Source organism: Pristiophorus japonicus, chromosome 21 (genome assembly GCF_044704955.1).
Source record: "Pristiophorus japonicus isolate sPriJap1 chromosome 21, sPriJap1.hap1, whole genome shotgun sequence".
NCBI classification, from domain to species: domain Eukaryota; kingdom Metazoa; phylum Chordata; class Chondrichthyes; family Pristiophoridae; genus Pristiophorus; species Pristiophorus japonicus.
In genome coordinates this window covers 8,913,637-8,927,342 of record NC_091997.1, presented here as the reverse complement: position 1 = coordinate 8,927,342, position 13,706 = coordinate 8,913,637, and the positions used below count along the sequence as shown (strand labels likewise).

The 13,706-nt window shown below is 47.0% G+C and overlaps 1 protein-coding gene across 1 annotated transcript in view; it reads right to left on the bottom strand.

The window, feature by feature from the left end:
• Nucleotides 1-2,319: 2,319 nt before the first annotated feature.
• Nucleotides 2,320-13,706, bottom strand: part of rnd2 (Rho family GTPase 2) — a 74,977-nt gene continuing 63,590 nt past the window's right edge. The window contains exons 4-5 of the mRNA XM_070864367.1: nt 6,524-6,658; nt 2,320-2,948 (exon numbers count right to left, since the gene is read on the bottom strand). Of these exons, the coding sequence (XP_070720468.1) occupies nt 2,700-2,948; nt 6,524-6,658 (384 nt within the window). The 3' untranslated portion in view covers nt 2,320-2,699. The remainder of the gene's footprint in view (nt 2,949-6,523; nt 6,659-13,706) is intronic.

The following is a 13,706-nucleotide window of genomic DNA, read 5'->3' as shown; positions in this document are numbered from 1 at the left end:
GGGTGCTGTTCATGAGGGTTTAGCTTCTGTAACATATTTGAGGATAGATTTCCATTGTCCACTAGGTGTAGCGGAAACATAAACTTGTTCTTTACGAATGGATTTATGATTTTGCTTCAGCTATCACACAGATCAGGGTCTTGCCCCATTGTGGCAAACTCCGCCATATTGGCCAGCTGAGGATGGTTTCATCCTGAGCAGCCATTCCACTCCAGTTTAAAATGGTCTTTTGATTGGCACAAGTTGCATAGGCAGGTATTATATCACAGGTATCCTCATCTGCAAACTGTACTTACTGAAAGGGCTTACAGTCTTGTTAGCTTATCTTCATTTACAATGAACTCCAATTTAACAGGACAGTTCTTTAGGAAAGGCAGAGCATGTCTGCATGTACAGTGCAAGTGCCAACAGATGAATGTTTCATAAGCTCATAATGAGCGATTACAATGGAATGCATGTGTAGATGGGTTGTCATGCACCATGGGTAATCAGCATTGTGCTAAAGGGGATATTCAACCACAGAAAGAGGAATAAATACCTGGGAGTGGCTTTTGAATGTCATGAGAATCAAAACTAGATTGACTGCATAAGCTAGGGAGGTGGGGGCGGGGGGAGGGGCAGCCAGTCATGGTTCCTCCTCCTATTTTCTGTTCAGTGGCTACTGTTGGAAAGTGCAACTGTGTCGATGTTGAATGAAAACAGGGAATGGGTCCAAAACTGTGATGCCCCCTCATATCCAGCAAGCCCGCCAACACTTACTGTCTAGGCTCACACACAAAGAATGGGAATTTTGGATAAAGTACTTAAGGGCTGGAGGTGCTCGTGGAACCATATCCCAAGCTCTGCCAGTATACCATCAGAGACAAGAGGAGAAAACTGGCAAATCTAAAGAGAAAAATGGCTTGCAACTCACTTCCAGCTATTTGTTATAAAAACAGAAAAAGCTGGAAATATTCAACTACTTGTTATTTTATTGAAGGTGAGCTTTTATGCAGTAAACAGTGAATCGACAGTTGTGAGACTGAAAATGTATTTCTGGCTCTAGGACATGACTGGACTGGAAGACACCTTGACATGACAGGATTTATTATAGTATTACAAGAATTCTTCAGTCAATGTCGCTCTGGTTTATAACCCAGATCATACGTGATTTATAGAATAATGAGTTATTTATCGTAAAATGGAAAATATTGAACCAGTCCAAGATGGACTGAACCCAAACAGGCTGTTTCAGTTCAATACTAGACCACTTTCAGCACTGAAGGTTGCAGTCAGCTGTCTCACCACATGCCCTTGAGGACAATGACAAGGTGGTTCGATACTCAGCTCAAGTACATCATAAAATGATCGCACAATTTCATCCCAGTGGAACAAACCCAAAGACGACTGTCACAGGAATCTTAGGTTACATGTAAGGTCACCTTTGATTTTTCCTTCAGTTACAGTTGAACTACAGAAGTGGCCATCGGCAAATTATAAGAATGTAACTATTTTATCTCGGAATCGCCCATAGGCTACCTCTGACAAATGATGCATTGGTCACTTGGAGGTTTGTGTACAAAAGGGCCATTCATAAATGCTAGTTGCTGATACAAATCCAACCTTTCGCCCCGGAAGAGTGGAGAGTCTCTCTAAGTGATGTACAAGGGGGCAAAGTCATCAATCCACAGTGCTAAACCCATTTAGTAGTGCAATGTATTCTGAGGTACTTCACTTGTCTGAATTGTGGTACAGGTACTGAGAAAATACATATTACATTGAAAAATAACAAGGTTACACCAGAGATTATCTGTTCAGCTGATGTCACCTTCCAGTCACCTTTATAATGGAAAGTTCAATCATTAATGTTTTCAGTGGGACACACAGCTACAGAAAACCTCTCCTGCTCTCTACGCATTTGCAAGGAGAGCTAATTTTTTTTTTAAGCCTTTAGTACTTTAATTTTGTAAATCAGTACTTCTCAGTCTCACATCAGGAAATACTAGGAACTGGTCCCCAGCACATATTGTCATTTTTCTGTAGCTCAGTATAAGCCGGTAACAGGATCAGCAGCAAATCCTCGAATACTGCGTGATGAAGGCACAGTTTCACTAGAGGGAATTTGTCGACCTTTTTTGTAACTTCTTGATAATGTTGAGGAATGCAAAGTCTCCTAATGGATTAGAATTGTAAATGTGCACAAAATTCCCTTTTAGAGTCTATGAAAGTTCAGTGCAAATAGTAGTGTAATGCTAAAATTCTGAAGATAATTAAAGAATAGGAATATTATATTTGGTGTGTAAGTCCTATAGAGCTTGTTTTAAAAGGCAATACCCGAAGTGACTGTTATACATTTTTACTTCACAACACAAAAACTATCATTGCCAATAATCGTTGCCACAGTCCCTGTAGAAATCCAGTTCTCAATACAAACAAACAGCCCACATCTCCCTTAGCAACACAATTTCACAAACATTCAAACACTTGGTTAACCTTCCTCTTCATTAGTTCCTTTCCACAAGAAGCCAACACAGCAACAGTCAATCTGCAAGCCTCATAAATAAGCAACAGCTCTCTGGATTCAGAAATAGCCAGTTTTGAGGCCTAGGCTGAAGGAAAAGCCTTGGATACCGACCTTGGACTAGGCAACAATCCTGTTGCTTCTGTGCCAGTTACTGTACAAAATGCACAATAAATACAAATAATTATAAGTCCGTTCTTCACATTATTGAGCAACTTTTAGCCCGGTCCTTCCTGATCTGCGAGTCATCCAGTAAGTCAGTCCTTCCAGGCATTTGCGATACCCTCTTTAATCCTCGCTTGGAATTGCTGCGTTTGAGATTTTTTTGCATCTTGTTTACAGAAGCCAGGGTCGTAACGTGAAATACATCACGGACACTGTTCTCAGAAGCTTTCGATGAACATTCCACATAGGCCGTTGCTCCAATCTGCCGAGCCACTGTGCTGCCCTACAAAAAAGCGAGGAGGGAAAAAAAAGCCATAATGTCAACCTTCACTGCATAAAGAAAGGCATGAAATGTGTGCTTCACATTTAATTAACCTTCATCCATTATGTTGTCCAATACAAGTAATTTGAGCACAGCATGAAATGGCATCCAAGCAGCATTAATTCAAGAGCATGTCAAAATAGCTGAAGTAAAGCTTAGGTTCGCCGTGTTTTAAATGCTGCTTTTGGAACTGGATGACTTCTGCGTTTTTTTTTAAAGAGAACAGAAGCTTACTTGTGAGAAATGTATTACTGTGAAGATCCCGATTAAATCAAACTTGGTCTTTCCCTCCCATAGTCCTCTCACTCTTGCTTCTTCTTCCCCTCCAAGCAGCAAGCCCCACACCCAATCAGCAGCATTGAGGAACCATTTGACTTTCATGTACCAGTGTAATTCCACACTCTTGGGCAAGGGGAAAGGCCTTTGTGAGGGCGAACACCTAATTAAAGGCTCTAAACAGAATCATTGCCTTTTCCACATGAATGAGCAAACATTTTAATGACTGCGTTTCAAGCAGGATTCTCTCAAAACAAATGAAAAGAATTAACATGTATTCATGGGAATGACTTAAATGGTCATTGAATTTTTATTTATTCGACAAATCTTACATAAATTAAAATTATTGCTCGAATCCTTTGAAGAAAGTTTATGGCTGTTATGGGAACAGTGATTTCAGTTCATACTGTACTAACGTGCAAAGGCGGAACAAACTTTAATCCAAGCAATAGGTTTGTGAAAGGCGGACGAGTAAGTAAATAAGGCCAAGCCTTTGTGTAAGGAGATGTGGTGTAGAGTGTAACAATATTCGTATAATTAGTGACAAACAGGCACCTGCGGACTGCCGTGTACTGTTGCAGCTGCTGGAGTTAAGTAGCTGGAATGTAAAATAATCTCATGCTTTGTTAATTGCATGACGAGGTAGAACCAGTTCTTCAGCCACAGTGTTTTTAAGGTTATGTTGTTTTGTGAAGCTTTACGGAGAAACAAAGAGACACTAAGCAATTAAAAAAAACATAGTGAATTGTGAATAGAGACATCACTGCACAGTGTTTGGGACTTTAAAAATGGTAGTTATTGACATAGAGTATATGTCAAAGATGTTATTTTCCAGGAACCAGTTGTTGTTTAACACTCAGTTAACCTGCAGAATTGCTCATCTTTTATTGTCAGTACCGATATCCAAAATGACATTTTAAACTGGGACACAAAAAAGTATATTAAATATATCCAACTGCAAGGGGAGTGGGTCTAATTGGATAACTCTTTCAAAGAGCTGGCACAGGCACGATGGGCTGAACGGCCTCCTTCTTTGCTGTAAGGGAATCTATGATTGTGTTTCTAAAAAAACTGACAGAAGTGATTACAAGAGCAAAATCTATTCTTGTGGTTGAAATCATAGGTTCCACAGACAATTTACCTACAAGTTTGATGTGAAGTGGATTAAAAGGAGGTGAGGGATGGATTTTAGCTAAAGGCAGGGAATGTGGCTCATAGCTGTAAGTAGTTCATCCTAAAAATCTGCTTCTTGGGATGGGGGGGTGCAGGGAGGGGGGGATGGGGTTTGTGGGGAGGGGGGGTTGCGGGGAGGGGGTGGGGGGGAATGGGGTTTGTGGGGATGGGGGTAGTGCAGGGGTGGGGTATGGGGAGGGGGCCGGGTTGCTGGGAGGGGGTGGGGGGAATAGGGTTTGTGGGGAGGAGGGTGGTGTGGGGGGGAAATGGGGTTTGTGGGGAGCGGGAGTACGTGGAGGTGGGTTTGGGGATTGCGAGGAGGGGGTTGTGGGGAGGGGGGTGCAGGGAGGGGAGTTGGGGAGATGGGGTTTGTGGGGAGGGGGGTGGTGTGGGGGGGAAATGGGGTTTGTGGGGAGGGGGAGTACGTGGAGGGGGGTTTGGGGATTGCGAGGATGGGGTTGCGGGGAGGGGGGGTGCAGGGAGGGGAGTGGGGGGGGATGGGGTTTGTGGGGAGGGGGGTTGCGGGGAGGGGGGGGTGAGGTTTGTGCGGGGGGGTGTGGGGAGGGGATGGGGTTTGCGGGGTGGGTGTGTGAGGGGGTGGGGAAATGGGGTTTGTGGGGAGGGGGGTATGTGGAGGGGGGGATGGGGGTTGTGGGGAGGGGAGTGGGGGGATGGGGGTTGTGGGGAGGGGGGGTGCAGGGAGGGGGGGGTGTGGGGAGGGGGGGCGCAGGGAGGGGAGTGGGGGGGGATGGGGTTTGTGGGGAGGGGGTTGCGGGGGTTGTGGGGAGGGGGGTGCGGGGGGGGTGAGATTTGTGGGGGGGGTGTGGGGAGGGGATGGGGTTTGCGGGGGAGGGGGTGCGTGAGGGAGTGGGGAAATGGGGTTTGTGGGGAGGGGGGTATGTGGAGGGGGGGAGCAGGGAGGGGGGTGGTGTGGGGAGGGGGGGTGCAGGGAGGGGAGTGGGGGGGATGGGGTTTGTGGGGAGGGGGGTTGCGGGGAGGGGGGGTGCGGGGGGGTGAGGTTTGTGGGGGGGGTGTGGGGAGGGGATGGGGTTTGCGGGGGAGGGGGTGCGTGAGGGAGTGGGGAAATGGGGTTTGTGGGGAGGGGGGTATGTGGAGGGGGGGAGCAGGGAGGGGGGTGGTGTGGGGAGGGGGGGTGCAGGGAGGGGAGTGGGGGGATGGGGTTTGTGGGGAGGGGGGTTGCGGGGAGGGGGGGTGCGGGGGGGTGAGGTTTGTGGGGGGGGTGTGGGGAGGGGATGGGGTTTGCGGGGGGGTGAGTGAGGGGTTGGGGAAATGGGGTTTGTGGGGAGGGGGGGTATGTGGAGGGGGGGATGGGGGTTGTGGGGAGGGGAGTGGGGGAGATGGGGGTTGTGGGGAGGGGGGTGCGGGGAGGGGGGTGGTGTGGGGAGGGGGTACGTGGAGGGGGTGGGTTGAGCATGGTTGAGGACTTTCGATCGCCAACATGCAGGTTTTTTGCATGGGGCTGGATCTACAAAGATTGTGAAGACAGGCATGGGTTTGTGGTCTCTTAGATCATTGAATGCCGGGACGGAGCTAGAATACGTGTAGCAGTTCATTCTTTCAGCTGCATTTCAGCTCCAGAAACGCACACACATTCCATCAAAAAAGTGGCTTCCAAGACCATGGAAATACAAGTCCATTGAAAAATAAAATGTATACAATCACCAACTGTGAAATGTCACCACATTATGGATTAGCCCTCTGAGTGCTCAAGGTCCTTCACAGCTTTCTAAAGATGCACGCATTTTATGTCATCTGGCAGCTGCAATGGGTGATTTACAATGCCTTTCGAATAGTGGTGACGTGTACTGAACCAACAGGGACTGCACTAGACTCACACGCCCAGTCCACCCACACAAATTGCCCATTACTCAGTGGCACATCCTAGTGAAACACGATGCAGCCTATGTGCACCCTCCATAGGGCACTTGCTGCGGTGTCTCCAGCTCTCTTATTTACTGCGCTGGATTTTCGGAATAAAACTCATAGGTAAGGTCAGGGGGGGCAAACGTTGCTGTACTCCTCGAAGTTCAGCCATATCAAGTATTGTAAGAGAAATGCACTAGTACCTGCTCGTGTGTAACTGGAATAAGCCTCTGTTTGGAAAGTTCCCTCAGTACATTCAGATCTGTCCTCATGTCGATCTTACACCCAACCACTAGCACTTTAGCGTTGGGACAGAATTCCTGGGTCTCACTTTGCCACTAGAAAGAAAAAAGCCACAACATTTGCACTACACCATTTGATACTGTAATGAAATATGCAAATCTTCAAACCGTCTGCAAACACCTACCTAGAAATTCATCTCGTGAGGTAGTGCAAAGCAGGCAGTATCAGATGGGCCGCCTGTTCTAGGCAGCGCCCGATATTCAGATCTATCGACTGCAGTGGGACTGAGTATTAGGCACTGCATATTACGGGCCGCTGATCCGTTAACCCAGTTTTGCATCACCGCCCGAAACAAATTTATAGCCCCAAAATATTACAATGCTCCAAATAGTTATTTGGAGGTAGCTTCCCAGTGCAGACCTCCCATTAAAAATTTTCGTTAAGCCCTGATCGGAGCCCAATTTGCATATTTAAAAAGGCACCCTGCTACTTTCTGGCAGGTCGACTCAGAACAGGTCAGTATCAGAACCCACAGGAAGGCAACGGGATCATTGCAGGTAAGTCACACCAGTCATTTTACCTTCTCCCCCCACCCCTCCCCGCAACCCCCATCCTGCTACGAGCAGGGTTAAAATCAGGCCTTTTAACTCGAGGGACTATGGATCTGAAAAAATCAAAAAGATTTTAACTAATGTTTCTACAAACCATCATCACTGGATTTAAAAAAAAGTAGAACAATAGATTTGTACAAAATTGCACAGCAATCCTGGTGAAAAAAGTCCTGCCGACACCCTAACGAAGTTAATAAGTGACAAAGTAATTGCCTCTGCCTCAGTTATCACATCATGTTATTTCGCATGAATTACTTTTGTCTTGCATTATAAAGGTTCAAAATAAAACGACTCCCCTCACTAGTTATGAAACCGTCTCTGCATTCTTTTCTATAGCACTGCTTGCTCATAACACTAATTTTATGATGTAAATTGCATTACGTGTCCCCGTAGGAGGCCCTGCATAATGAACCATGACCTGTATAATGACCCAGGCCCTCAATTTTCCTGCCATTAGTTCCCATAAGTGTTGACAGTTCAGGAAGTTGGAAAAGGATTAGAGTTACTGTGACCCCCGAGAGAGGGGCAGTTGAATCAGGAGTTTGGCAATGATGGGTTACGGATCACTTATAGAGGGGTTGATTTGTGACTGGTGAGTGCCTGACCCCTTCTCCACACTCCTCATCATTTTCTTTTAGTCCCAAATACCTTGGGCTTCAAACAGGGACTGTCACTTCATTGACCCATTGTTGGATTAGCAGTTCACGGGACATTGTGCGGGAAAATTCATCAAGGCATGTCATAGCAAGCAGTCATGTGTAAGGACAAATAAAGAGACAGTTGAGGACAGCGGTGTCAGCATCTTGCACCAACTAACAGTCCAGTTTACACAGCTTCAGTCAGTTCCTGCACACAGGAACATAACCGCAATGTTCAAATAGCACTACGCAAATAGTGGCAGTCTAAATATTCTCCTGGTAATTGCAACTGAGGTACATCCAGAACAGCCAAATGGTAATTAAGCCATTCAGCACTTGACTCAAATTTATTGCGTTTGATTCAAACGGCTATCTGTCAATCAAACGCTCTTGTCATGGTTGGATAAGAGTTCCCAGCCAGGTTGCCAAGAAATAGAGCGGGGGGTTGGGGGTCTGGGGAGAGGGGAACAAGAAACAAAATAAGGACGAGACCGATATCACCCAACTCATCCGGGTCATATATTAACTCTTGCTGGTCAGTTATAAAGTGCTACTGCCATTGCTCACTGTCATGGTGAGGTCTACAGGCCAACCAGGTACAGACTGCCATCATGAGATGAACTTGTAAGGAAGTAATGGAAAGGCAATAAATTAAATCAACTGCAGCAACCCTAACCTTAACTCTCCTTCAGCTCGGAGGGCAGCAAGAGAGTGTGTTCATGGGCCACCAAAGCCATTCTGCAGTGGGGTGAGAGAACCCTTTTTACATTCAAACCTCAGATTCAGAATGGCAGGATCAATATTTTGCTCTTTGAATTCAAAGGCGAGATTTAGCCCAATGTTTATTCTCATCACGGCGCAGTCCGACAGATCTGCTGATCCCTGCAGCTACTGCTAGGCTGTGATCTAGGCCAGTAATTTACAGCTTTCATGGAATTCCCGGAATCCTGGGAGATAAAAACAGAATTTGATTTATTCCGTCACCGTGAGTCATTAGCCCTGACCAGAACCGCTGATTGTAAGCAAATTATGTAAGGCTTGGAAACATTTGCCAGAGAAGGTCGGTGATAGGTCAGAATTCAGATGTTCACAAAGGATCTCCAACTGTCCCAGGAAAGTAGATAATGCAATGTTTGAATTATGGAAGCCCACTTTCCTTGCCAATGTTCTTCTCTGCTCACCTCTTCTGCAAGGGGCGGGGGCGGGGGGGGGGGCGGTGGGTGGGGGGGGAGGGTACAGTTTCATGGCATTGGTACTTCACACAAGTGGTCATTATTTGTATATGTATATGATGATGATGATGTACCTATAGTGAGCATCGTTGGGCTATTTGACTATAGGGGGCATCAGAGTGCAGCCTGATCCTGTGCTCCTTTGACATTCTTGCACTTCCAGTGGGGGTAGTGGTCAGGAGGAGGAATCTTGGCCAATTCCCTCTCCCCATGAAAGAGGATTGAAGCCAACTTGTGGCGCCCTCATCTTGGTCTTGACTGAGATCAGTTAATTTAGCGCAGAACGGGGATTACAACTTAGCACCTTGCTCACCCTTGTAGATCAGCCAACTCACTGGACAATCCCTCTGAGGACCATTCACTCTTTTACATTGAGAAACCTAGATGAGGAGTCAAGGTCCATAATGCAAGTCACCTTAAAGGTTCAAAACTGTACCAGAGAAGACAAGGTAAATCAGGAGGCAGTTTTTAGGTGACACGCAGCTTTAATTTTAAAAGTCTGAAATTGTAGGAGGAAAGAAAGACGGAAGACAATAAGAAATTCCACAGTCCTGAGGGCCTAGGAAAGAATGGTTTGGAACAGTGCTATAGCTCGACTATAATAAAGTGAAGGTACAGGGAAGAGGAGCAGTCTGTAGCACATTTGCAATCTAAGAGGATCAAGAGAGGAGGGTTAAGAGGACTGACCATAGTTGCATTGCTAAACGAGATCATATACGAACATAAGAACATAAAAAATAGGAACAGGAGTAGGCCATACGGCCTTGCTCCGCCATTCAATAAGATCATGGCTGATCTGATCATGGACTCAGGTCCACTTCCCTGCCCGCTCCCCATAACCCTTTATTGTTTTAGAAACTGTCTATTTCTGTCTTAAATTTATTCACTGTCCCAGCTTCCACAGCTCTCTGAGGCAGCTGTCTTAATCTACACAATGCTGGCTGTTGTCAGATGGGAGAAGGTTCATTTGCGTGCTTTGAGAGATTGAACGAAGGTGAGTTGGGGAACAGAAAAGAAAGCTGTGGGAGAACAGATCCGGCCATTGTCCAATTCTGGTGTGCTTTATCACAAAGGAAAGCTGAGCAGCCTCATTGCAGAAAAACAGAGCTCATGCTAAACGCAGAAAGTAACACCAGCTGTTAAAAGAGATTAACACAGAGGGACAGGTTATTGACAATTACCAGCAGAGACTCGCGGAAGTAAATGCACGCCATCTCTTTCTCCACAGGGAACTTTTGCTCATTTTTCATCTGTTCCCCATGCCTAGGCCCATCATGTCTAAGCTTCTAATCTAACCCAGGTCTCCGGAGACCACAACAAACCAGCTCAGCCATGGGGGGAAAAACACTGGCCACTTACTGGATCAAACTGCTGATGGGAACTAGCCTTCAAACAGTTGCCAAAGCAGCAGTTTAAGCTTATGTTTATGGATTTCCTTTAGTGAGCCTTATTGGAGATATGCTACAGCTTGGTAAGAGATACAGGAGATTTGAAACGAAGAATATGATTTGAAGTAAGCCGGTATTATGCTTGTAGTGTTTTGGCAGCTCAGAGTTACAAATAAAGAGGTGTAAAGGATACTTGGAGATTTCTGGGCTATTTCCATGAACTGAAGCCACTGAATAACCCGTGATTAACAATGAAGTAAAGAAGTCTAGTCAACTTCACAAGTGAAAATTAGTCAGTAAACTAAATTCTGAGCTCACTGCTTCACTGTGAGACTGGAGGCTTAAAATGGAGCCCACGGCAACTGATGCAATGGCTTTTTAGGTGCTTGGGCCTGTAATGCACTGAGTGCGGGACAAAGCAAGCAGGAAGCACCTGGAGCACTAACAGCCCGCGCATTAACTTTGCACAAGGCGCATTAAGGCCCCAGTTTCAAAGCAACGGAGTTCTGTCCCTCATGTGCTCGTTACTGCCTGCCTATTGCAAACTGCTGCTGTTGGTGAGCATTCGGGACTTTGAATCTAGCGATCGGAGTTCAAAGCTTGGTAAAAGCTGAATTTTTGTTGGTTCAATGGTGTAATGGTGAGCACTCTGGACTTTGAATCTAACGATCAGAGTTCAAATCTTGTCCCCCAGATCGAGGGGCACTCGATCTAATGGTTATTTTGTACTCCCCAAAAAAGAGTTGTAGCAGAATTCTTAAATACTTTCCCAGTGTGACCTGATCTTCCATCAGATCATCGTCATAGACAGTCCCTCGAAGCGAGGATGACTTGCTTCCACGCCAAAAAGGGATGAGTTCACAGGTGTTTCAATGAAGGACCTAATATTCCAGGTTCCGACTAAATCTTGAAGGGTGGAAGATGCCTGCGCGTGAATTTTTTTAACGTGTGGTGACCGTTGCACACCAGCCACCACACGGGCTCGGCAGAGCGAGGTCTTGGTCCAGTGGGAAGGATTAATTCAGGACGACTGCTGCACAGACCTAGTGCGCACACATATTGCAGTGTGGGCTGGGCCCGTGCTGCCCCTGGGCCCTCGCCTCTTCTGGGCCCCAAACTCACGCCTCTCCTGGGCCCCGATCATGTCGCTCCATGATCACTCGCCGCTCCTTCGCCCCAACCTCGCCACTCCTGCCCACGCTCCAATCAGCGACCTGGACCTTGGCGACGTCCAATCCAGTCTCCCTCTTCACAGCCGTCGCTCTCCAGCACGCGCTGTACCTTGAAGTGGTAAGCCACACAACTTACCTACAGCTAGACTGTATAGCTTCAAGAGGCCAAGTAGCTCAGGTGAAATCATACGAACAATATCAGAAAGGAGAAGACCTTCTGGTCCATCCAGCCTGTTCCACACAACTTCGATGCCTTGTGCAACACACACTCCACCCCACCCAAAACCCAGTAATCTCCTGATCGAAACCCAAGGCCAATTAAGGGGGGAAAAAACTTGGAAAATTTATCTCCGACTCCCTTAGACGATCAAAACTAGTGCAGGCGACCACTCTCACCCTCATTAATGTTATACAGGACCTACCTTTCCTAGTTTTAAAATCTGAACATTTGAATTATTGTAGGTGGATCCAATGACTCACATGGGGGGGGGGGGGGGTTAACTGTAAATAAATATATTACAATAGTGATAACATTTTTTTTTTAAAGTACTTCATCAGCTGTAAAGTGCTTTGGGACATCCTGTGGTCATGAAAGGCGCTATATAAGTGCAAGTCTTTCTTTCTTTAAGTGTCGGTCAGTGTGATGGTGAGAAGATTTGTCACATTTCACTCCTCTCTCCTACCTCTAACCCCCCCACTTTATCACGCAACAGAATCTCTTCAGGTTACAGTATGTTTTTATCTTGTAATCCATTGCAATACTGGCATCATTTGGTTTCACTGGTGTTCTCCAGTTAAGGCCGTCCCTATTTCCCCCCTCCTTCAGAGAGGAACTCCTTGCTGCAGTATGGTTTCACTGGCCCGTTTAACCTCTGATCGCTCGCCCAGAGGCTATCATTCAGCTTCAAGCTATGTCGGCAAGCACCAGCATGATACTCGATCCTGGGGGGAGCCTGATCCTATCCTCGTCTGATGCCAACACAGGAATATGTGTAACTAGGATTCATGGATAACTGGCAGGAGCAGGAAGCCTGGCCGATTTCCCCCATCCCCAACTCAGATGGGTGATAAACACCAGGTATTGCAAGAACAGCAGTGTGATATGATAAATATAGCCCCTTTGGTGAGCCTAACTAGATAGTTGTCGTCAGCTCAAAGGCCAGAGTTGATGGAGGAAAAATTCGGGGCCTTAGCGCCTCCTGTTGGCGCGCGCTAACGGGGCGCAAACGACTTTTCGCCCGGGTGCGGCATCACTACCGACTCCCGCGATATTCCGTGGGAGCTTAGTGCCGGCGGTAATCGGCAGCGCACCCCTCCACCGCGCCGGCGATGACGATGTCATCATTGTACACAGCGACCCGTTTTACCCCAGCGCTAAAATTCGGTTGCGCCCCCCCCCCCCCCGAAGCTGCTGCGGGCCTCACGAGCCATTCACAGGGCGATAATTAAAGGGGAGGTGGTGATGGGGGAAAAAAAAATGGCCGACTTACCGGGTTGCGGCCTTCTGGATAGTAGCCGCGACCTTGCAGCCCGGCACTCTGTGTGTGCCAGGCTGCTATGACAGCATCTCGCTCCCTGGTGGTCCAGGGATAGCCCCTGTTTCCCGCCCGCAGAGTTGGCAACTTGGCCCTCCCCTTTAATGAAGGTGTGAGCCCGGTCCACGTGGCAGCACTACGCGCCCCACCACGTAGTGCTGCAAGCCTCGCCGAGACTTTGCGCCCCGCTCCCCCAAGGAAGTGCAGCACGATATTTTGCGCGATACTTCCTCTTGGGGTGGTAACCCGAATATAGTTCGCAGGGCGTGACCTCTGCGCCTGGCACAGGAACTCCCGCCTTGAATTTCGAGGCCGATGTGTGCACTGTATTATGCCACTGAACAGAATATATTCTACTTATGGCATTTGCAGTAAATTTTCCATTGAAAGAAATGAAATAACTGTATAGTTTTGTAGCCAGAGGAAGAAACAGTGCAGCCAGCTTTATGAGCTGTACATTTGTACTAGTTAGGCAAATAATATAATGCATCAGGACCGTGCAGAAATTTTTAAATCAAGGTTTAATAGACTTACTGCAGCAAGAAACGGTGGTGTTCATCTTTAGTA